At 46.0% G+C, this 25,486-nt stretch overlaps 1 protein-coding gene across 2 annotated transcripts in view; it reads right to left on the minus strand.

Annotated features, from left to right (window-relative positions):
• GRIN2A (glutamate ionotropic receptor NMDA type subunit 2A) overlaps positions 1-25,486 on the minus strand; it is a 422,768-nt gene that overhangs the window by 28,501 nt on the left and 368,781 nt on the right. For both annotated transcript variants that reach the window (XM_019650929.1, XM_019650930.1), the window contains exons 11-12: positions 21,154-21,314; positions 1,932-2,119 (exon numbers count right to left, since the gene is read on the minus strand). In XM_019650929.1, coding sequence (XP_019506474.1) covers positions 1,932-2,119; positions 21,154-21,314 — 349 coding nt within the window. The remainder of the gene's footprint in view (positions 1-1,931; positions 2,120-21,153; positions 21,315-25,486) is intronic.

The raw sequence follows: 25,486 nt of genomic DNA on the forward strand, positions 1-25,486 counted from the left end.
CGATCCGTTGACCTTCGGCTTGGCCACCTGACTTGCTTTAGATAGAAGGTTCTTAGTAGATGTGAACGTGACAAAGCCGAGATGTGAAACAGACGTGCGTCGTTAGGTGTTCCTTTCAGTGCCTAAGACACAGACAAGAAAAGAGCTTCTCCTAGGTGGCTGCTGCCCATGGAGCCTGAGACCCAGAACAAACACGTGTGGAATGGAGAGACACAGCTGATCCATGGGCTTGCGGAGGGAGTAGAGCCACCACAGCCACCATGGCCTGAGGCCAGGCTTCTCCACTCGGCCTGTACCCATGAGCCAAACAAAAGCTTACTGTTGTGTGCCTCTGAGATGTCACACAATTGCTGACCAACAGAGTCACAGGTCATTATTATACAGAGGAGAACATGCTTGCGATCTGAGGAATTCCCAAAGGAAATTCACAGGATCAGATGTTCTTTGGCAGTTAAATGCAAAACACGTTTAGATTTGTTGACAGCACTGAAAGAATCTAGGGTTCAATTCTAGGAGTAGAAAGAGAAGGAGAAGCTGCAATTATGCATGTTGTTTAAATTCACCCCAACCCTCTGCACAGACCGCTGCCCATTCCAATACTGTATCTGGCGTAGAGGTTGCCAGGTCTTCCTCTCCAGGCTCTAGACAGACCTAGCACATCCTGCAGCCACTCTGAAGGCAGCCTCCACTGGTTTTGAGTGGAGCCTCTGCCCTACACCCTGAGCTTCTGTATTCCAATCACACCTACTCACGTTTTCAGTGTGAACCTGCCCTCTCTGCTGGCTTTGCTTTTCCTATCTCAGTGCTGGCGACTCAGAGGGAAACCAACTTTCCATTTGAGCAGGACTCTACAAACCATGTCTCGGAACCCCAGGCTGTGGCGAGATCACCAGCCAGGAAGTTCGAACAGAACAGACAGAAGGAAGTGCTGATGGAGACAGTTGGCCCGCTGAGCTCTACTGTTCCATTAACATCACAATCTCATTAGACGATAAGCCCCATGTGGGTCGAAACTGTGTGTGTGTGTGTGTGTGTGTGTGTGTGTGTGTGTGTATGTAAATTTTTTTTTTTTTGCATGATAGAAAGTCAAGGGGTGGACTATAGAGAAAAACCCATGAGGTTTATTCATATTTCTTTTCTAGAAATTGCCTCTCTTTCCTTCCTTCATGGATAATAACAGAAGCTGTTGTGTTAGTACAACATAACCCTACCCTTTATTCACTCCTGATGGGTTCAGGAAAGAGCCCTTGACCCCAAATGCACCAGGAATCCTTCCTCTGGAATTTGAAATTTAGAGTTTAGAGAGTAGAGACTGAGACTTACATCAGGCTGGTCGTGTCATGTCACTGTCCTGGAGCAGAGTTTCTCAAATCCAGCACCACTGACATTTGGGGTCTGATAATTCTGTGTTTTGTGACATGGGGGGCTGTCCTGGGCACTGAGACAGGTTTGCCAGCAAGCATCCCGTACCCCTGGCTTCTGCCCACTAGGTGCCAGTAGCAAACAGCCTCCCAGGTCATGACAAGAAAAAACATCTCCCAACATAGACACGTGTCTCCTAGGAAGCAAATCCCCTTCCCATTGAGAACCACTGCTTTTGAGAACCTATGAGTTCTTGCTGTTGAGGCCCCAGGACCGCCTGGGTTCCTGTTTCTTTCTCCAAATCTATTTGTTCAACTTATTCCTAAATTCACTGAAATGGACACTTCGGCAGGCTTAAAATAAATTCCTTTTAAAAATTGAGTTGTCTGTAATTTGTTTCCATTACAAGCAACCTAAAGAACCATGGCATCATGTGAGAGGCACTCAGTAAATACTTGAGGCGAACAAATTCATCACACAGAGGTGTCTTGGAAGGAAAGGCAATGAAGAAACAGAGAGAGTGCGAGGGTCTCAACTCCCCCAAAGTAGGAGGTCACCCAAGCTCTTACCGTCACCCACAAACTGGAGCAGGGCCAGGTCAATCTGCCTCTTCCAAGGGGAGCCCTTCTGGAGGGCAATTCCATAACCAGTGGTGGCAAAGATGTACCCACTGCCGATGGTCACCAGCTTGCATCCTTCATCCCGCCCCGCCTTGTAATTCAAGACCGCCGCATCGTAGATGAAAGCGTCCAGTTTCCTGCAATGACAAGAAACCAGGGAGTCATGGGGCTGGCGGGGTACCATCTCAGGGGCCCAGCTCCGAGGCCGGATCCAGTCTCACACACAGTCACACTGGAGATGATGACTCACGGCCGCTCCATCCGGTCATGTCATAAAAGGATCTATTTTTAATGAGGAGATAAAAGCCAGAACCTTTTTTCTCCAAGGTACAAGAGGCAGCTAAATAAAGACATGAAGAATCCTTATGCCCAAGTGAGTAAACAGTTGAGTTTGCTGGTTTGTTAAGTGTTGCCCTTAGCGCTCCCAACAGCGCAGAACAGCGGCCTATTTAGAAAGGTGGCGTCAGAACCAAGTAAACTCGTAAAGGGGCAGGAGGATTTGGTGGCGCCGGCAGGAAGGAGGGAGGGACTAACAAGGGATGATGTTTCTTCCTCCCAAAGAAACATGCTTACTTACTGTGTATTTACATTACAAAAATCCTTATGTAATAATTTTTAGAAACCCAAATAATATAGATAATATCAAGAATACAAATTAAAACACCAATTAAAAGTGTCCACAATTCCATAACTCAGAGGCAACATCTGTTAACACATCCGTGAACAACCTTCCAAATTTTTTACGCATGTGTGCGTAGACATGCACGCGCGCGCACTCACTCACACACACACACACACACACACACATGCACCTTTTAAAGCTCTGTAAAGACAAGATAATAAATAGTTTCGGTTTTGTGGGCCACGTGGTCTCTGTTGTAGCATAATATGGCCTGAATTGTGTCGCCCTCCCCAAAATTTATATGTTGAAGTCCTAACCCTCAGAACCTCAGAATATGACCTTATTTGGAGATGGGGTCATCGCAGATGTAATTAGCTAAGATAGGGTCACACCGGGGGAGTAGGTGGACCTGTATCCAACATGACTGGTGCCTTCATAAACGAGGGGAAACGTGGGACAGACACACACATGGCAAAAGCGCCCTGCAAAGGATGGAGGGAGGCTGCCACAAGCCAGCAGCTACCAAAAGCTATGAGAGAGGCTGGAACAGAGCTTTTCCTCGCGCCTTCAGAGAAAGCGCGGCCCTGCCCACACCTTAACCTTAACCTTGGACTTCCAGGCTCCAAGACTGTGAAACAAAACCTTCCTGTGGTTTAAGCCTCTCGGTTTGTGGTACTTGGTTAGAGCAGCCCTAGGGCAGCAGCCATAGATAATACGTAAGTGAATGAACTCAGCTCCATTCCAGTAAAAGGCTACTGACAGAAACAGATTGGCCCGTGGGCCGCTGTTTGCCAGCCTTGTTTTAACCCCCCAAATATGATGAAACCACACAAGACATTACAAACTGCCTTCTTTTCTCATTTCACACCACACATAGTGAACATATTTCATGTCAACAAATATAGCCCTTTTTTTTTCTTTTTTGGTACGTTTATGTTTATTAAGTTATAGCTTATGTGAAAGAAAGTACTAGATAAGCTTTTTCACATATGTTACATCCTTGAAATCGCCAGGCAGATCAAGGTAAAGAGCATTGTGGCCATCTCAGAAGTCCTGTACGACCTTCCCAGTCAGCGCCCCCAAAAGGCGAGTGCCACGTAACCCCCTCAGTAGCACGGCTGTGCCTCACCCATTACGCAGATCCCTATTGTGGCCATGCATATTGTCTCCAATTCTCAAAGCTGCTTAAAAAGGCTGAAATGATCACCCTTCAACATGGAGATGGATGCCTCAACTCTAAAGTAGGTGGGAAAACGAAGTTGGAGACTACTCAACTTCCTGACACTTTCTCAACTTTACTGCCTTTCTTTAACAAGAAAACATAAAACAGGGAAGCAAAGCAAACGCAAAGTGGTAGGGAGAGGATGTAAAAGTCTGCATCCCTTCAGAAACAGCTCTGAAGAGCTCCCTATGGGAACAAAACTATTTGGAAGGTTTACGGCTGCGTTCCTCATTTTAATTTTTTGTCGTTGTCGTTTCTGTAATGGAGAGAGGTGGGCGTGGCTGCAAGGGTGGACTCCCTAACAGAGAGACTGAAGCTTTTATGCCAAAGCTGCAGGGCTGGTGACGTAGTTTGATACTGTGAGGTCATCCAGCGGGAAAGGAAGAAAACGGGGCATTGCCAGTGGTGATGGCTAACCAGAGCTGACAAACCAAGCAGGAACAGTCTTTCTGAAAAGCCAGCCATAATGAGACCCATGGAAATATGGCGTAGGAGTTTTAAAAGGTGTGTATATAATGGCAGTAGGACATGCGACAGGAACAGTGGAGGAGCAGGTTAAAGGAATCTGAGTTCTAGTCTAGGTTTGGATGATGGTGTGACCTTGGGAAAGTCACTTCCTTCTTTTGGGTTACTGGTTGGACACGTGTGAGGTGAGATAGTCACTGTGGATCTGCTGAGATGCCTATGATTCTATAAGCCAATAGTCACCTTCTGTCACTCGCCATGTGGAAACCGAGACTGGATAGCCCCATGTATCCTGAGGGCTTCAGGCCACGGACAGCATTTGTCCTCTTGATGAAGCCAGGGTGCCTTCAATGTCAATACTTTACATATCAAAGTTGCCATGGAGAGGCCGAGAACCTGGGTTTTAGTAAAGCTCTCTAAGCCTCACCCAACACTTTTCTCTCAAGTCCTCAAAAAATAAACACAAATACACACATGTGTGTTCACACAGGGCCATCCGAATGTTAAGGCCATCAGATGATATTCATGGGGCAAAACTTTTCCCCATCCTGTTAAAGCACCACACACTGATGCATCTCTAGGATGGAAATCTACAACTGAACCTGGCAACCACATGACAGGTGTCCAACAGTGGTTTAAATGGTTAAGCACTGGTTTCTGCAGATCATTACTGTATTTCATGACAAGTCTTTTCTCAATTGAAAGAAAAATATTCCCATTGATAAAAAGGGAAAAAAAATCGCTGACGTCCTCAAGAGTGGGCTTTGTGGTCAAAGACTCTGAGCGAGGGGCGAGCAGTATCTGCCCTTCAAGGGCTGCTGGGAATAAGTGACATTATGTAAGTAACGTGATGCAACATCCGGCGCATAACAAATGCTCGACACAGATACGTTCCCTGTAAGTCAGATTTTACAGCAAAGCGGCTCACGATGTTTATGCCTATGTGACAAGTCCAACCCTGAACACTTTATATGCATTACCTCATGTCACTGGCTCCTTCTAACTGCGCAGAGATTTACATATGACCGCCATCCCCACTGGGAGATGGGACACTGAGTCACTGTGAGGCAAAATGACGCTACGCCACCACCCAGCTTAGAGGCGTCAGGGCAGCATTTGAACTTGTGCGGTCTGATGCCAAAGGCCACGGAACACCCTCTCCTGTACGGCCAGAGGATCCGTAAGACTGTGGGATAGCCACAGGCAGCCCTATTACTTAGGGAATTCAGATTGGCCGGGGGGAGTGCTGCAGCTATAAATCAAACCCAATGCTATAAAAAAAAGAGAAGGATGAGACTAGAATAGTCAGAATTTAAAAAGATTCGGTGGGTTGTTCAGCGTCACGTGTCGCTTTCCCACCAGATGCACAGCAGTGTAAGGTCTGGAGCCACCCCCATGGGAAACGTCCCAGGCCTCAGCACATCCTACCCCATCTCTTCAGGAGACATTCAGGCGGAGATGCCATAGCTTCTTGCTGCAGGTTAAAGGGAAAGGAAGACAAAAGGCCTCCTGAAACTGAAGCTCAATTTAGACCAAAAGCACTTGGGGGACTGGAGTTGCGATTGTGGGTGACAAGTGATATGTGAGGCTGCCGCGTGGTAATTGGCAGCCGTGGGTCTAGAACGTCACAGAGATAACAGGCAGGCGCTGGGGAACAGAGCCCGCAGAACTCACAGCAGTCAGCTGGGAGCTTCAGGGTAAGGAGCCCAGCTGTTCTTGCCTGCTCGCTGTTTTCTTTTCCTGCTTTTCAAGGGGAAACGGTCTTTGTCCCCACCTTCTCAGCTCCCGCTGAAGTCGCATGGTGGTCACCTAAGTGCTTCTCCCCACTGGAGAAGAGGAGGAGGCTCAAAGGACAGGACCTGAGAACTGTGATGGGGACAAAGCCCACATCCGGCCAAACTCAACTCCCTACAGGAGGGAGGCCTCTTCTCCAAACATTTGTGACAAATGAAAGGGTGTCTGGGCCCCCCAACAGGAGGGCTGAAGCAGGACTGCTCTGTGCTGGCTGCGTGACATGCCCATCCCCTGCCAGGCGTCACACAGGCTGTGTGGGTGGTGTCACCCTCTCCCTGTCACCGGCAGTCCTCAAGGAAAGTGTGATTAGAAATGACAGTAATTCAGAATGAGAGGGGGAAACAAGACCTCCTTTCTGCAAATTTGCAAAGGAGCAAAGTAAGGAAGACTGTCACGTGTGCCGCATGCTACTTTAGCCTGGCGGCTTCCTGCCAGGTTTTTCGACAGCTTTGAAGAGCTGCTACAGCCTGCTGGAGTGTGGCGGTCTGATCCCGTATTCAGTCGCTCTCTCTTGAACCTGCAAAGGTCACTCCTAGTCCCGAGACTGTCGCCAAATCCGATTTCCCGGACCCAAAGGACGACCATGGCTCCTCTGAGAATGGAGACCTGTACTGGCCGGCAGCGTGCCGTTTCCTGATCCAGAGTTTCCGGTTTCAGCTCATCATCTCCTTACGCATGTTTTCCGACGCCCTCTGGGATCTTAGCATATTTAAAGGCTAATTATATAGTTAAAGTTAATTATTCATTATTAATATTCGAGAAGCCTACAAGACATTGACTTGTTCTGATGAATTAATGAAATGTGTGTGCGTGTGTGTGTGTGTGTGTGTGTGTGTGTCAGAGGTCTAAAGTGTTACTGAAAATTAAAACATCTTTTTGATAACTATTTTTGGGGGCCACATCAAAGCCTTGCTAGGGAGAGGAACACGTCACCCAATTTAGGCCAGTCAGCATGTTTGGACAACTGGAGGGGAGTGGGTGGGCTCAGGTCCACCTCTGCCAGTGCTGTGAATGAGGCCCCCTTAGGCAGCGGTTCTCAACCTTCCTAATGCCGCGACCCCTTAATACAGCTCCTCAGGTTGTGGTGACCCCCAACCATAAAATTATGTTCGTTGCTACTCTATAACTGTAATTTTGCTACTGTTATGAATCATCATGTAAATACCTTTTTGTTTTCCGATGGTCTTAGGCGACCCCTGTGAAAGGGTCGTTTGACTCCCAAAGGGGTCGCGACCCACAGGTTGAGAACCGCTGCCCTTATGGGACCGCTCTGAGCTGAGGTTTTCTCATCTGTACGAGGCGGGAAGTAACGGCTCTCTCACAGGGCTCGCTGTTAGATGGAGGAGAGGAAGTGACGGTGTTTTGTAAATTGCAGGTCCTGGTGAAAATCCAGGAGACTGTTCTGGCAGCATGACGTCATGGTGCACAGATGCGCCCAGACCCAGGGCTCCGCGTGGGTGAAGGGCCTTTGTGCGCCCAAGAAGTGGTACCACTGAGGCCTGACAGCTGCTGCAAGGGCCCTGTCTGGGCAAGAGACAGGTGTGCACGGAAACTGGACCTGCCACCACACAGGCTCTTCTAAAACCCGCGTTAAGGAAGTGCCCTAGAATCACATGTTGACTCTGAGTTTGTGAACACAAAATTTAAAGTCGGAATTATACCAACGCTGATGCATTTTCACCAAGGCAGCATTTTTCAGAGCAAATTTCATTAAGCTAACTTGATTCCTAGATCGATGCCTCTCAATACATAGTTAAACTGTTTCCATTTTTTGGGGGGAAAACGACTTCCACTGGGATCAATGCTTTGGTGTTTAAGTTTTACAAGGATTTGATTTCATTGATCAGCGTTTGGACTATAACCAATTTTACTGATTTATAACTTTTGCTTCTGCGTTTCCTTTTGTGGCTATTATTTCCATCAAGTCCAGTTCTCCTGGGTCAAAACTGTGCAGCGATGTAAAACTGGCTGAGGGTTTGAGTCATCTATGGATTTTTTTAGTCAATAACAGAGTTCACCCTGTGTGCCTGTAGCTGCTGTGAGTTTAATGTGTGTTAATTATTTCCACCAACAATACTCACTGTGAATTGGGTACAAGAAGACTGAGGGTTAACATTTATTTTTAAAATTCTGAGCAATTTTCTAAGAGACAGAGGCAGAGAAGAAAGGAGGCAACCAGGGAAGGAGGGAGAGATACAGGTGGAAGCAGGCACTAAGGAAAACAGGAAAACAGAGAGACAGAAAGAGGGAGACGGGAAAGAACAAGAAAGAGAGAAGAAGGGGAAAGAAAGTAAAACTCAGGGAGGGAGAAAATAAAAAGAGGGAGGTGGGCTTCTAGGGAGAGATTGAGGGACAAAGAGGGAGGGAGGTATTGATTGATGGAAATTTCAAGGGGTGGTTGCAGGCGAAAGGTGGGGAGAGAGAGGGAGAGAGGGAGGGAGATGAGAGCCAACACTGGAGTTGGGGTGCACGCAATTTGCCTGTTGCTAACAACCTCAAAACCAGCAGAGTTAAAACGATACAGCAAACCCCTGCTTTGTTTCTGTTCAACTTAACATTAGACCCAAACAAACCATGTCCAAGGGGTTTATAGATCATGGAACAGTCTTAATTTTTCAGATGAGGAAGCTGGGGCCCAGACATCTGTGCCCACGGCGTTCCAGAGAGTCAGCGACTCCAGACCAGCCTACTTGCCAAAGCGACCAGCCTTTGGGCCTCTGCAGGGCAAGTCCTCAGGTGGGATGGGGCGTCAGAGGGACGATACTGGGGACACTGGGCAAGTCTGTGTCCTCCTCTAAGCCTAGATTTCCCCATCTGACTACAAGGAAAACCACCTCTCCCACGTGCTTTTACATAGGTTGAAGGAATTTGCTACAGATTTGCTATAAATTTGCTTGGTGAATTCGAAAGCACTGTGCAAATGCTACTTTTTCTTCATGCTACAACTCGTGTTCTAACATGGGAAAAGTATTGAATTCTTCTGGGGTGTAAATTTATAGAGTTTCTTAGACTATGCACTCCAAGGGTTGGGTTCAGCGCTAACCATTTACTGAAAATCTGAAGGTGCTGAGTATATAATAGAGAACGTTCAGAAAGGTTTTCTTTGTTCAGACTTTTTTTGAATGTTTACTATGGGCCACTGTGCTCTGTGCCTGCATGTCACGTTTAAGCCATATAACACGCTCCCACGTGGAGGACCCCAAATTAGCATCATTTTGTAGAAGGGAAAACCGGGGTCTAAAAAGTTAAGTCACTTGTCCTAGGTCTCACAGCTGGATGCTAGCAGAGAGGGAGTGTGAATCCAGGGTCACATCCTACTGCTGGTAGTGACATTGATGCTGCTGAATCTGTCACACACAGGGACTGAGAGACAGGGAGTCTTAAAGGCCAGAAAACATGAAAATGAAAGAGAGAAAGGGAAAAGAACCAATATGTCATAAAACCCTATTATGCGTCAGATACAGTGCCGGGCACTTTCCCTACATTAATTCATGTAATTCTCAAAGGAATTCTGGGAGACAGGATTTCAGAGATGTAGGAAACAGGCTGAGAAAGGTTATTTAATTTGTCAAAGGTCACACAGCCAGCACTGATCAGAGCCAGCGTAGGAAGCCAGGTATTTCTCACTCCAAGTCAGTGTTTTGTACTGAGGCTGCTCAGAAAATAAGTGAGTCAGCCAATGAATCCATTGGCTGAATGAAACCAAAGTTTTCAAGGCAGTACGAATACTTTGACCCAGAAATTCTGCTTCTTACGATCATTCCTAGAGAACTACCTGCAGAAGCGCACAGAGAACTCACCAAGATTTTTCACACAGTCACCTGACTCTGTTCCCTCAGAAGTGGTTAAGGAAACTGTGCTCTATGCACACCGTGGGGTTCTTTCCAGCAGCGGAAGAGAGTGAAGGCAAAGACACCTACAGAGAAGGAAGGCTCTTCAAAACATATGATTAATTGAAAACCAAACGGTGACATATTGCAGTTTGATAGCATCTCACAGAATGAGATTTTGTAATTATGTGTAGACATGCAAACATATGCAAACGCACATAACAGTGGTCTAGGAGAAATGGCCTAGAGGAGAAATGAAATGAAAGAGATGACAGTGCTTACCCGGTGATGGGGGTGGTTTGGGATCTGGATGCGGTCCAGGAGATCTTATTTATCTGTATTTTTTATTTTTGACAACGAGAATACATTTTTTTCGTGAGAAGCACTGCAGCGCAGTGGTTAAGGGCATAGATGCTCGCGCCAGTTCCGATCCCAGCTCAGCAACTGCCCAGCACTTGCCCGGGTAAGTGATTCAGCCTCTGTGCACAAGTTTCTCTGCGTATACAATAGAGATGGTTGTGCCAGCCTCAGGGAGGCGGCTGTGATGCTGAAATGAGGAATTATGGGTAAAGTGCTTATAACGGCGCCTGCACGGGGTGAGGACCACTAAACAGCTGAGATTAAGAGGCTGAGATGGAGAAGGCATGGGAAACCAGCATGATAACTGCACTGCCCAATAATGGGGGTTCACACCCACGAGCCTGAATAGCACACATGTGCACCGAGCACCCAGGTGGCGACAGCGTCTCTCCTGGCAGCACACACTCAGGGGAGCACCGAGCAGCGAGGCTTCTGCGCGACCAAGACACAGAGGGGAGCGTTCTCTGCCAGTGCGGAAGTCGGACGCCTGGCAGGAGAGGGTACTGGGCAAACCACACTGTCATCTAGGTGAATGCGGCGGGTGGAGGTGCCCCCCACACAATTCGTGTCCACCTGAAACCTTAGAATGGGACCTTACTTGGAAATTGGGCCTTTGCAGGTGTAACTAGTCAAAGATCTTGAGATGAGACCATCCTGGGCGTAGGTGGGCCCTAGCTCCAGTGACCGAGGAGAAGGATCTGTTATGCAAAGAGGGGACACACAGGAAGAAGGCCACGTAGAGACGGGCAGGGACTGGAGCGATGTGGCCACAAGGCGAGCAATGCCGGAGCCATCAGCAGCTGGAAGAGACAGCAAGGGCGTCCCCGAGAACCCTCAGAGGGAGCGTGGCCCTGAAATCCCTTGATTTTGAACTTCTGGCCTCCAGAACTGTAAGAGACTCCATTTCTGTTGTTTAAAGCCCCCCAAGATTGTGGTAATTTGTTACGGAATCCCTGGGGAATGGCTATGGTGGGCGGAGGTAACCTGAAGGGCTAAGTCTATCACTCCCTCACCCACATTTCTCCCAACACAAGCAGACTGGACTTGCCAGAGCGGAGGCAGCTGCTCAGGGCTGGGCCCTGGCACTTACACGGGGTGGGAACAGCATCTCCCCGCATGTGCTGAGGCCTCCGCGGCCTGAGCTAGCCCAGCCCCAGGGAAGCGGACTCCTCCCCCGGCTGCACCATGACATTCTACAATAGCGCCAGGGTCAGTGGGAGCCAGCTTACAACGGTCATCCAATAACGGACAGAAAGGAAGCACACTGCTGAGATTTTCCAAATCGGAGCTGCCGGTGGGCGGGAGCATCCACTGCCCGGGTTCGAGTCCCGCTACCTCGTAACAAAGGGGTCCGGCCCTTCCCAGAATCGCTCGCTTGTCAGACACACAGAGAGTTCGCACACCCTGGGTGAAAGGGACATTGGGCTGAGTGTGAATGCCGGCTCTGCCACTCACTTATCCTTGGAACAAGTTTCTTCTGCTCCCTGAGCCCGTTTCCTCTTCCGTAAAGTGGAAAGAAGGCCTATTTGGCAGAGTTGTGTCAGGATGAAATGAGATCACATGTTTGATGTCCCCTCATGTCGAGCAGTCAGTAGGAAGAGGCGGTCCCTAAGGGGATGGGATCTGTCAGGGTTCCTGCTTCTTCAGTGTCCCCAGGAGGAATGTCCTAACCCTGCACATCCCAATATAAGGAGCACACCCTTCTTTTGGTTTTTTCCACCTTCCCCCGCTACCTCCACACCTCCCCCTCCTGTGAGTTCATTTCTTTCCCCCATCTCATTGGAAGGAGAAACATTGCCCCTTTTGAAAGCAGTTTAAAGCTTTCAAAAAAAAAAAAGAGAGAGAATGAAACATTTTAAAGCATGAACAAAATTGGTTCTGGGTATTGGATAATAGCAGGCAATCAGACACAGGCTAATTGTTCCGGGAATATTCGTATTTATCATTTTAAGTTATGACTCCAAGCATGGGCTGGGCGCAGTGTGACCCCAGACAAGCTAGTTAATCTCTCTGTGCCTTTGTCCTCCACTGTAAATGGGAATTGTGGTAGTCATTGTCTTACAGGGTTGTGGTGAGGTTGAAATAAGGTAATGCAGGCAAACCATTCAGAGCAAATGGTACCTGACACACAGGTAAGCTCCCAACAAATGTCACCTGTTCTTTAGAAATACCTCGCTAAGTTCTCAGAACAACTCAGGTAGCTTATTCAAATCGCAATAGAATAAGGCTTAACATATGGCTAAAGCAACTCGAGTTCAGTGAAATCAGCAGTGGAATCGTAGTTGAGGCCTTAGAAAGTCAGGAGGCAGATATTCAGGGCATAAGCTCTCCCATAAGCCGTTGCTAACAGAGGATTGTAAGCTCTGAATTATGCAGGAGGAGAAAGCAAAAGGAAAACTGTAAGCAGTCTCAGGAATTGTGTTGTCCACAAGACAAAGGCATGCCTGAAAGTGAAGAAAAACAATGCTGTTTGCGCACAGAAGTCTGAGAGATGACGTAGGCTGCCATTCTCAACACACTGGTCTACAGTCACGGTGTCGGCAAGCTTTCAGAAAGAACCGTCTCTCGCAGGGCCCTCCGATGCCAGTCAAGTTATGATGAAAATGCAGAGCAGTAAAAGTTAATTAATGTTCCTCCAGCTCAGTGAGGTGTCACCTAGTTGTTAAATGTGCAAACTGTCCAACAAAACGGTATAGGTTTAACTGAGAAAAGCAAAGCACAGACTTGCACACACGCCAATTCAGTGTGTGTAGCCACGTGGACAGCTACCCGACAGAAATGCTAGGTGAAGAATCACGTTCAGAAGACACTTTTTTTCCTGATTATTAAAGGTGATACTCTGTTACAGAAAATGTTAAACATAAAAGGATATGAAAAAGGCCATAATCCTACTCATCTAGCAGTATCTCTGATAACATTTAATGCATTTCATTTTAATCCCCTTCCTTCCTCTCTTTTCCTTCTCTCTCTCCATCTCTGACTTTACAGAATTGAGATCTCACTGTATTTAACTTCCCCGCACACACACACACTTTTTGCATTGTTAACATTTTATGAGTGGCCTCGAAAAATTCAGTTACTATAGTTTTAATCGAGTTTAACAAGAAATAATTTTAATCAAGTTTAGCAACAGAATTTCACAGGAAATAATTCCAAGGGGGGGGGGAAGTCTGTGCTTTCCTGAGATTTTATGAAGGAAAAAATTCCTAAGTCTATGACATGGTGGAAATTATTTTTGAGCTTTATTTGCAGTGTGGGCGTGGATCTCGGAAACCGGGCCATTGTGGGTCTGATTTTCTCTGGAGATGATGCCATCCCATTTAGGAGAACAGCTCACTGAACCCCGCTGCCGATGCCTGCTTTCGAAGTCAGCAGCTGAAAATGAACCCTCCAAATTTGATTCTGCTTGACTGATAAAATACAGCTAATCAAAGCGGCTCCAGTGGCATCCTGGAAAGAACTTGCTCTGCATAGCAACTAAAGTCACGAAGGATCCTTCCTGGTCCACCTCTGGCTTGGAAAATTCTACATCTCTGGACCAGTTTGCTTTGAGGATGGAAATGAGGATGCTGTGATCTTATCAACTCTCAGATCGTCAATTAACAACTATGTATTATATACGATATGTATATTATATACACTATTAAATATGCATATATACGAATGCATATAATATGTAACTTCAGTCTCCAATTCTCCCCGAGCGCTAATCTCACACATCCAACTGCCTAGCTGGCATTGCCAAGGGGGGAGGAAAGCCTAATTCACACACTTAATAATGCCACAGTGCAGTTACTGAAGTAGTGTGTTGGGTGATGAGTTTACCTTGTGAGGCCTCAGGTTCCCCATCGCTTAAAGGGGATAATGATGGTACCCAGCTCATAGGGGTAGTGTGAGGATTAAATGAGATTATGCATGTGAAGCCCTTGGGGCTACATGTCACCAATTGTCAGCTTTCACTAAATGCAAAGATGATATGGAAATATGACATCCCAACAGCGAATATGCCGAAACCTAAACCCGTGTTCCTCCGTGCCTCCGCTCCTCCTGAAATGCCCTTTTTCTTCCTTGTTCTGTCCACTCCAGAGACAACACCATCTCTCAACATTCAACTAGTGAATCTCTCGAAGCCAGTGCACTACCTGGATCAGAGTCACCAAGACTGCAGATAAAAACATGGAGTCCTGAACCCCACAGGCTTTCAGAATCTGTGCTCCAGACAAGGGGTTCAGTCCTCACCTTGTCTCTGGAGACAGTTTTGACCCTTGCAGGTAGATGTGACCACCCCATCTTGTTCACGTTTATAGACACATCCTTGCATCCGATTTGAGTCTTGCAAAACAAGTGCTTATTGGTCTTTCCATTCTCCTCTCAAACTACACAATGTAAAGGAAATCAAAAGACGCTTGTCTGTTCCCCAACATCGCTGGGCTGGAAATGGAATCAGATGGAGAACTGGGGGGCCTGAGGGTTGAAGATGGATGCTTCTGAAAGAAACTGGGACTTTGTTCAGAAATGTATATACACATAATTGTACATGAAATCGATTAAAAAGAAACATTGCACTATGTCGTGAAATGCAGGCTCTCTGGAGTCCTGGGGACACTGATAGTTGAATTTAAATCTGGCAAAAGTGCGCTGTTTGCAGTTTTGCCCACTTGCCAAAACTTCTTGGAGAACATTGGCTTCTGATGACTGAGCATTTGTAAATCTAAATCCGTCTCCAATCATTTCAGCTTCAGCTCCCTCTTCTAGAGCAGATGTTCTAAAACCTGATTAGCGTACATGGCATCAACTGAAGAACCTGTGAAAGCTTGTAGGTCCCCAGCCCCTGCGCCCAGAGGTTCTGATATTGTTGGCTCAGTGGGGTTTAGGATCCATATTTTTATTAGCACCTCCCACTGATTCAGACTTAGGCGAGGATTTGAGAAACACTGGTCGAGAAACCTGGGGTCACGAACAGCTCACCTATGCCTGAAAAATCCTATCTCTGCCGATGTTTGCAGGTCAAATCCAATTTTCTCACTGATTTACCCGACAATTTCTGGACTGCCTTGTCTCTGTTTATTATAAATTCCAACTGACAACGAAACTGAACAACTTGGATCCAAGTCTGTCTCTGGCTATGCAATTTTGGATCCCAAAGATAAACATTTGGTTGGTTAACTCTTTATATGCTGTCTCAATACAATGTATTTACTGAACTCCTTTAAAACAGTGCTTCTCAAATTTTAGCATGAATCAAAATCACCTGGAGTAGGGGAGGGGAATGCTTGTTAAAATGCAGATGCACAGGCTCCATCACTGGAGAGCAGGTTCTATGCTGGGCCCAGACTTGCATTTTAACAAGTAATCACGTGATCCAGGTACAGTCAGTCCATTGGCCCGGCTTGGAGATGCCCAGCTCTGGAGCATTATTTGCCTGGATTTTGGATTTTGGAATTTTTAAAATACGTGTGCAAGTGTTCAAAACAAATAAAACAATCTCAGAACTATTTCAGAGCTCTAAGAATCCAGGCCTTTCGCTTTTTAGATGGGGAAACTGAGGCTCACGAAGCGACACGACCTGGCCATGGCCGCAGCTGGCTAATGATAGAAGCCATGACTCAGACCAAGCCGAAACTCTCATTCAACCGTTATCCAAAGCCCTCTCGTGTTCCAGGCTCTTCCGGGAAGTTACAGTCTATAAAGAAGCCTCCCCAATCCACTGATCCTGGCATATATATATACGCACACACCTGTTGCTAGCAGCAGATAGATATCGCTGAGACTTGTGGCTAGAGGGATAAAACCCAACAGTTGAGCTACACGCTCTGAGTTTTCTAACTCAAGACTCACTGGATTTTAGGTTATTAAGGGTAGCATAAAGGGCATGTCCTACAGTTTAACATCAGGAGCAGATGGGGCATCTCTCTCTTATCTTCCAAAGGGTTGGAACCTTCTAGAGATGCTGTACATGGTGAGGGAGGGGAATGGCTATTTTTTAAAAGCTGGGTGGTAGGTACATGAGGAGTTCGTTTTATTATTCCTTAAACAATATACCCTCATGATATTTACTCTTGTAAAATTATTTTACGAAACACTTCATATTTTAAAATAATGTATTTCATAATGAAAAACTAAAAGAGGAAACAGGATATAAGAGGGAAGAAAAATACCACTAAATGTGGTAAAGTAGACACTTGAAAGGCACAAGTATTGTAGTGGAGGATGAGCAGACACAACCAACACAGAATTTGTCAGGTTTTGTGCAGTTCTATCGTGGCCGTTGTCACATTTTAGTTCTCATCATCATCTGAGGAGTTGGAGTCATATCTCACACTGTACACCCACAAAATTCCAAATATTAAAAATGCAACCAAACTAGAAAAAGGCAGGAGAAAATTATTTTGTAACCTCAGAGCGAGAAGGACTTTGAATCATGACTCAAAATCCAGAAGCCATAAAAATGATTGATAAAACTGACTATCCAAAATGAAAATCTGCATGGAAAAAAAAAATATCATCCACAAGCTCAAAAGACAAACCAAAAACCTGTGAAAAACCTTTGGAATCACACCACAAGTATAGAGCTCATTTCTCCACCATATAAATTAAGAAAAAAAAAATAGACAAAATGTTTTCAAAAAAGGAATGGCAGAAGGCTTTTAATTACATATGAGAATGTGGTAAAAATTTACTGACAATAAGAAAAGTGCAAATGAAAATGTACTTCAGCATGTGTTACCTATTGTCTTAGCAAAATTTTATAAGATTGTTGACACGCAGGGCTGGCAAAGACTGGGGACATAGGCACTCTCACACATTGGGGTAAAGGCGAATTGCTTCTGGAGGGAAATCTGTCATTGTCTGTCAAAATTACGATTATGTGTAGTCTCTGACCCAGCACACCAAGAAATTTATTCTACATTGTGTGTAACACATACATAATGAAATTCATCGCAATGTTGTCTGCAATAGCAAAAGATTGAAACCCACCTAAATATCCTTCAACAGGGTACTGACTAAGTATTGCATGGTACATTGGCACAATGAAAGACTATGAATCTGTAAATAATAACTTTGTCGCTGTTTATGCATCGATAGAGAAAGATCTGGAAGGATACACAGAAAACTAGTAAATGGGCTACTGTGGGAAGAGGGATCCTAGACAGATGAGGAACAGTGTGGAAGGAAGGTTCTTCACTGTTTATCTTTTTACGTGATACTTTTTTATTTTTGAATTATGTAAATTATCTATTTAAATTTAACTTAATTAATTTAAATAATTAACCGAGGAGACTGTTAAACATGTCAGCGGTTTCTGCCAACACCCACTCCCCTGAAATGGAATCTCTAGACTAAGCACTGCTATGCCCTCACCCCTGAGGAGGTGTGAAGTTATTTCTTCAAAAAGACTCATACCCCTTTAGCTCTAGCTTCTGAGTTTAAAGTAACGGTGCAAAGCACCCCCCAAAAGGGAGGTTGAGTATAGGCCCCACCATCGGCCCCAGTTTGCTAAGATGGATATTAGAATTATTATATGGCTGCCAGAAAACAGTTTGCACAATTTATGGCCATGGATGGTTTCGTTTACCTTCTCCTTTTTGTTCACATTATTTAAAAAAAGAAAAAAACAAGTAAAAGAAAAGAAAGAAAACCCATTTTGTGCTGTGGGTGACAGATGAAAAGGAGGCCAGCCAGGCTTCACCCATTGTTTCTAATCATCGTCATCCACATCTGCACTCATGGTCTGTCCAAAGCAACAGTGTATGTTGATGAAAAGACCACAGTGGAAACAAACGAACAAAACCCACAGCCATGGCTAAGATGGAAAGTCGTAAACAAAAATCCGTCTTCTCTGATATCTGCTAAAACTGAACATACATACTAGAGCTTAGCAATTTCCGTCTTAGGTGTTTACCGAGAAATGCACTGACTTGTTCAACAAAAGACATGTGCAAGAACGCCCTTCGAAGCATTGCTCATAATAGCCCCAAATGGGACACTTAGCAAGTGTTCATCAAGATTAGAGGAGCTAGATGAATCCGTGGTAAATCCCCACGATGAAATTCTACACAGCAATGAGAATGAAAGAATTAGAATGACGAGCAACAATTTCCTAACAGAACGTTGAGCAGAAAGAAGACAAACAAAACAAGAAAACATATGGCATGATTTTATTTATATGTTAGAATAGCAGGCCAAACCAATCTATGGCTATAGAAGAGAGGAGGGTGGATGGAAGAGACTCCTTGGAAGAGGGTGTTGTTGGGGGGAGTGTTTCGGGGTGGGTGACATCTTGTTAACTGACCTGGATGGTCAGTTTGTACAAAGTCATCAAGCAGTATACTTTGTATTTGCATTATTTTCTGCATTTTTGCTGGCTTTATAAAATGTTTTTTAAAAAAAAAACATTCCAAGTCAGAACAAGAAGTGTGTCAATGAGTTTTGGATAAGGAACGAACTCAACTTCGAAATAAATGGTGTCCTAATCCCTGTTGAGATACCAAAAAGATTCCAAAGAGACTGAAAGGAGAAAATGCTATCAATCAAAAAGCCTAGGAAATTATGCAGAGATCTGGGCTTCATCGTTTAGAGGGGGCCCCCCAGACACAAAGGAACAGCGAGGCATTCGCGATGGCCCTGAAAACAGCCCAGGGGAAGGGGCTGTTGATTCGGTCGCACGCACTGCAGCCGTCACGGTTTACTCGGCAGGGATCCCTGGTGATTGGGACGACCCAGGTAACTTAAGATTCTGGATAAGCAAAACTCCCCTCATTAAACAACTCCTTCATTTAAAACAGAATCATTTTTAGTGGAACCCTTTCAAAAATGCATTTGATATAGTGTCAGATCAGGGGGATCACTTCATAAATTATATAAATGTCTAACCACTACACTGCACACCTGAAACTAAAATAAAATAATACTGAATGTCAACTACGAGTAAAAAAAAAAAAAGTCACTCACGGGGATATAAAGTACAGCATAGGGAATAGAGTCAATAATATTGTAGTAACTGTGTACAGTGTCAGATGGGTAATAGCCTTATTGGGGTTACCACTTTGTAAGGTATATAAATGTCTAATCACTGTTATTTTGTACACCTGAAACTAATAAAAAAATAGATTTCACACATCCTGCTATTTTGAAAAGTCCACACAGAATAGAATTGAACCTTTACACCAAATACCAACACTAACAATTAGGTCCTATCTTTGTGCCAGGCAATTTCCAAAATGCTTTGCAGCAGACTTTCTCTTTTAAGCCTAACAAAACGCCTATGAATTAGTCCTATTATTAGTCCCACTTTAGGTATGAGGCCAAGGGTGATTGAAAAACTGTTCAAGTTCATACAACAAGTAATGGCAGAGGAGGAGGAGCATTCTCTAGCTCCATAGTGTAAGCTCCTAGCCACGAGCGGTCTGTTCTTTTCAGCTTCAGTTATGTCGCGTGTGCCACACTCCATCCGCAGTGCCACAGGTGGACACGAATAGTAGCTGTGCCTGTAGGGAGACTGGCTTCTCATTGCTCTCTCCATATTTCCTCTCTCCTTCATCCATGCTCTTAGTTTTCGCATAAAGCCATACCCCCAAAGTTCCCACCTAAAAATCAGATGAAAACCTATAGCACTTTGTTTTCACCACTTTAAATAAACCCAATCTCTTTAGACCTTTCTATTAAAAAAATGAAACAGGCCCCAAATGGAGTCACTTGTGTCAAGTCCCACGTCAGCAAACCAAGACCTAATTGCAGTTTCAGCTTCTCCCAGGAAAGTGGCTTTTTATCTGGCATTACCTGGTCATCAATACGGAGGAAACGTGCTTGACTAGCTGCCCTTCCCCAAAGGAAAGTCACCTTCCCTGACATGACCCCCTCTTTGCTAGCAACTTCTTTTCCTGCCCCCTTCTGCCTATAAAAGCCTTCCATTTTGTAAAGCTCCTCAGAGCTCCTTTCTGCTTCCTAGATGGGATGCTACCCAATTTATGAAGCATTTACTAAAGCCAATTAGATCTTCAAACAAACTGCGGGGGTTCAGAACGAGTCACCCCAAGATGTGCCACTCTGGCAATGCAGATTATTTCCAGCTGAGAACAATCTAGGCCCTCAAGGCTCAGGAAGAATCTTTGTCCTCCCCTCTGACTGCCTAAAAGAATTTACCATAAAAGCTGCTTCAGGAAGGAGCTATCATCACAGATAACTCCAGTTTAACCTGAACTAGGTGCGGTAGACAGGAAAAAACCCAGGAAAGCTCATGTGATCCAACTCCTCCCTGTGTGCCATTGTGTCAAGTAAACATTTGTATACTAAACATTAAGCCTTTTCATCCCCTTTAAATTGCCTGACTTCCCTCTGAAGCCCAGGACCCCGACGGCCCCCTCCTTAGTCCGAACGACATGTATTCTTCATTTTGCTTCACTGTCTTTGGGATTTTCATGAGTATGTGAATTCCCTGGGCGCATGTATTAAACTTGATTTTCTCCTGTTCACCTGCCTGGTGTCGTTTTAATTACTCTACCAGCCAGAAGAACTAAGAGGGGAAGGGGAAAGTTTCCTCATCCCCAACCTGGTCAGTTGAATTTCGCTTTTTACCATTTCTATTCGGCCAAAATATCCCTTGGAGTTTAAGACCAAGTTCTTTATCAGTTTAAGAAACCCCACTGGCTCTCTGCATTTCCAAGTGTCCTGGATTTGCTTTTCCTTTAACGCAGCGCAGAAGGAAACCTGTGATGCTCGTCAGATTAACAAAAGCAGCCCTTAACTGGACCCATCTTGACTGCATAGCTCTCAGGAAAATACCACAGTGGGGGCAGATAAGCACCAAGGCATGCAGAGTCATTTTCTGTAAGTTTATCAGCTAGCAGGCCTGCGGAGAGAAAGGAAGCACCGTCTTACCCTGTTTTCAAGCTGACCAAGGCGTCCTCCACCCCCTTCTGGTTGAATTTGGTCATGTACTGATGCATGTAGGGGTAGTTATTCCGAATGTTTCTTTCGGTACTACCGTTCGGCACCGTGCCAAATCGAAAAGGTGGGGAGTAGTCGTGTGGTCTCTGAAACTGGAGAGAGACAGGGACAGGGAGAGACGGAGGAAGAGGAAGAGAAAGAAGAAAAGTCAGCCATCACTTTGTCTTGGGTCAGGCGTTAAACATCTGCATTAACACAGGACAGCGAGGACACGTTCATTTTTGCACTTCCTTTCTACCCGATCACATCTCCCACTGGTCTGGGAGTTCCAGGAGGTTGGAAACGATGTCTGCCTCATCTCCTACTGTTCCCCAGTACATGCTGGCTGGGTACACAATAGGCATTGGTTAGACTGAATTTTTTGGTGCCATTCCAGAGAGTAGCCTAGTGGTAGGCACCGGGGAACGCAGTGCTCAGGAAATGTTGGTAGAGCTAGAAGTAAGGTGTTATTTCAGTTCAGTTCTTTCATCTGCCGTATGATGAAATTTTCTGCGATCCCCACCAGTCCACTCCCTTCTCTGAACTCCATTTACAATTACCTTCACCTCGCCCAGAAAATGATAGAGGGGAGCCGAATTTGCCACCCCAAAATATGCCTTCATAAGGGTTACTGGGGATCGGTTATTCTTAAGAAACAGCAGATACAGGAGAAGCTCTGAAAACCCAGTAGAAGTCACCCCTTCTGTAAGAAACATTTACGTTTAGAAAGGAAATCTCCATTTGTAAGGGTGCCTTCCTGTACCAGGAAGAGGAAGATGACTTAAGTCTCTAGAAACTCTTATCAGTGGAGAAGGCAACTGACTTAAGTCATTATGGGCAAAAAAAGAAAAGTGGGCCTCAATTTTCTATGAAATACAGAATTCTGAAACTAGAAAGTGACGATAATAAGACGACAGGCTAAGGGCTGAACTCCACTGTTCCTCAGAGATTATGCTAGTGTCCCCTCTCTTTTAGAGGTGAGGACCTTGAGACCCAGAGCGGGGAAGGACATTCAGCAATTCCACGGAGGAATCAGGACTGGATTAGAGGTCTCTCAGGCTTCAGATCAGCGTGTCCTCCACGGGACTGAGACTTGCCGGAGAAAGCGTCCAGGTTTCAAGAGTCAGACCAATCAGAAACATTATTATTATTATTAGTAGTAGTAGTAGTAGTAGTGGTAGTAGTATTTTTGCCAGACTCACACTTCATTTCACTGCTAATTAAAATTTCCAGTTGAAAACCACTGCCCCTAAATTAGGCAATGCTGCTGCCTAATAAGCAGCCACAACTGGATTTGAGGGACGTGGCCATACATTGTCCAAATGAGATATTCCTGCTGGGTGCCTTGTGTTGGGCACGTGCGTGTGCATGTGCGTGTGCGTGTGCGTGTGCGTGTGTGTGTGTGTGTGTACAGCAATATGCTCTTTGAACTCTAGCAAGCAGCACCTCAACTCATCACCACGAGAGGAGGAGGCCCCAGGCCCAGCTCGTGTGCACAGCAGCCGCCAGCTTGGGAGACAGAGGCCAGAGCTCTGTTCATGAAACCAGTTGTCGCCGCAGCTGCTCCCCATCTCCAGGGTCATCCCGGGATGGCCAGTTCCACGGGCTGCCTTCCACTTCACTCCCCTCTTCTGCAAAGCAGCCCAGTAGCTCTTTCAGATCCCCTTCCTTTCCCGCCTCTGGTTTGCACAGCGAAAGACTGCTAATCAGCCTCCGTGCCGAGTGTCCGTACTTCCCTGGCCTTGATTGTACCACCACCCACACAAAGCTCAGTCAGCACGAAGATCCAGGAACCTTTCCCACTGGACTAAAGGCTGGCAAGCTTTTTAAAGCATGACGCACAATACATTTCCCATCGTCAACCTGTGCGCACGCGCGCACACACGCACCACTTCACGGCACTCACTCTTTCTACATGCGATATACTCTGATGTCATCCATTATGTTCTATTTTTTGAATGGTCACGGCCCTTAAATTAGTTTTATAGCTCACCACTTGCAGTGTGAAAAATAGTTAGGGGGCAAGCGTGACTCATCTCGAGTCGCAGGCCCTGGCATTGAGGACACACTCTGTTTCTTACAGGAGTGATTTCTAGTGCAGCTTTCTCCGGTGTGCGAGCAGTGGAAACAGACGTGGGCCTCAGCCAAGGAGGGCATGGCACAGAGGTTCCCACTGCTGGCAGGACCACAGAGCAGTGTAACCATGATGCCCAGGCTCAGTGGTGCCCCTCACGGTTTCTCCTTCTCAAGGCGGCCCTCACTGTCCACGTTACCTGGGCTTCACCTGGCCTTGGACTTAGAGAGTTCAGCCTCTCGCCTGCCACTTAGGAACCGGAACTGAGTCATTTTAGGCAGCCGCTTAGGTGCTCGGAGCCTCAGTTTCTCTATCTGTAAATTGGGGATCGCTTTTGCGATCAATCATGGAATGCGGAAAGACTACCTGGCAGCTGTATGCTTGATGTACATCGTCACCTCATCACCTGTGCTTGCCCAGAGTGACTTGAGCCAGATAAGGGAGCCAGTTTCCTTCCAATTTGGGGAACCGAGGATTACACGACTATACTCTAATTTTTTTTTCATTCGCTATGTGGACAGGTTTGCAGGTCACCCAAGGAAATGAGACATGGCAAGCACTTTATGACAGAAGAAGCGGAGACGCAGGTCTAGGAAAAAACTTGTTTGGGGAAAACGTGGTCCTTGACCAGCACATTTCTTTCTTCTCTCATGAACCCAAACCACACATTTATTTAAAGCATCTGTCTGTCTTCTGTGGCTGTCAATGAGGGGCGCTGGCACGGGAGCCCGCTGTCCTAACACAGGCTTCTCCCGCTGGTGATGTTCCCACACGCTTCCTGACATCAGTATCACACAGTGGTGGCCCTTGGCGGGAGGAGAGGCTCGAGGCCTCCCATTCAGTCGATGGTGTGATGGACCAGAACCCCGGCTGCGGGACCGAGGTGCCCAGAGACAGCACAACTCCGCGAGGACGCACTCATGGGCCCATCTGCCAGGGGCAGCGCCCGAGTCCCCTCACTGCTGTCACAGAAGGCCATTTTAGACTCCAGAAGTGAGGGGAGGGGGTTTGAGTCAGGCAGGGATGATGACAACGAGGAGAAGGGGGGAGACGGTGAGAAGGGGGAGAAGAGGCGGTAGGTTATTTCTAATCCTCCTTTCAATCTTGCCCGAATGGTATTGATGAAGCGCCCCCCACCCTTTATGACGAAACTAAACCTTCGGAATGCTGACAGACTGAAAGCCATGCAATCGTGATGGGGCCAGGCCAGGATCTGAACCCGGGTCCATTTGACCCCAAATATGATATTGCTCTTCCCACTACATTAATCTGCCCCAGAGATGGGTTTGCCCTACCACAGCGATTCCCAACATTTTGGAATTCCAACTTTCCTTTAATAATTCCTAGGGGGGCATCTACCAGTGAATTCCCTTGTCACTTAAACCCAAGCTCATCTGAGCACACCAGGGACCCCGGGGGCGCTTTTTCACAGCAAGCACTAACACTGAAAACGGCTTAAAGTATTGTAAACCTGACTTGTTATGCAGGTACTCGTGATAAAAAAAAGAAAGAAAGAAAAAAAAACCCAAAAAACCCACTTATGTACAGTATTAAAATAAATTGATTCAATATAGATTTTTAGTCTGCAAACTTTCTTGGTGTATCTGCTATTAATCTTCTGGGAGCATTTAGCTTATTTACTCCAAGAATTTTGCTGTTTATCTAATTGTATCAAACATTTAATTAAAAGAGCTATCTGCTTGCCGCTAATGTCTGAGCTTGGAAACCGAGCTGTGTCTCATGAGGACGTGCTGTGTCTGTTACTAGGTGTTTCCAAGTCAGAGAAGGTCAGTCAAATTATTAGGGGTTCTAATTAGTTTTCCCACAAGCGGTCATGTTGTTTAGACCCAAAACGATGTAGCAGGGTTTTTTTTTCTCCCTAGCCTTTGAAAATAGCACCAAAAAGCAGAATGCGCTGCCAGTTATTTTCTTGAAAAAATCCTCTCACCCAGGAGGACACGGCTCCCTGGTGCTTCTGCGGCTCCTCTAGTCGCTTCTTCTAGAGCTTTCCTTCTGCTCCCACACTGTGGTGGAACCACATGACAGGGCTTTGTGTCTGTAGGGGACCTGGAGGCTACCAGGCACACTCATGTTTGCAGTATCTTTGCATCCTCACTACAACTACACTTCCCAAATTTACAGAGAGGGGTAGGGAGGCCGGGCGAGGTCCTGTGACCATAAAGCCATCGCGCAGCTGTATGTGGGAGGGAG

Source organism: Hipposideros armiger, unplaced genomic scaffold, assembly GCF_001890085.2.
Source record: "Hipposideros armiger isolate ML-2016 unplaced genomic scaffold, ASM189008v1 scaffold_149, whole genome shotgun sequence".
Taxonomy (NCBI): domain Eukaryota; kingdom Metazoa; phylum Chordata; class Mammalia; order Chiroptera; family Hipposideridae; genus Hipposideros; species Hipposideros armiger.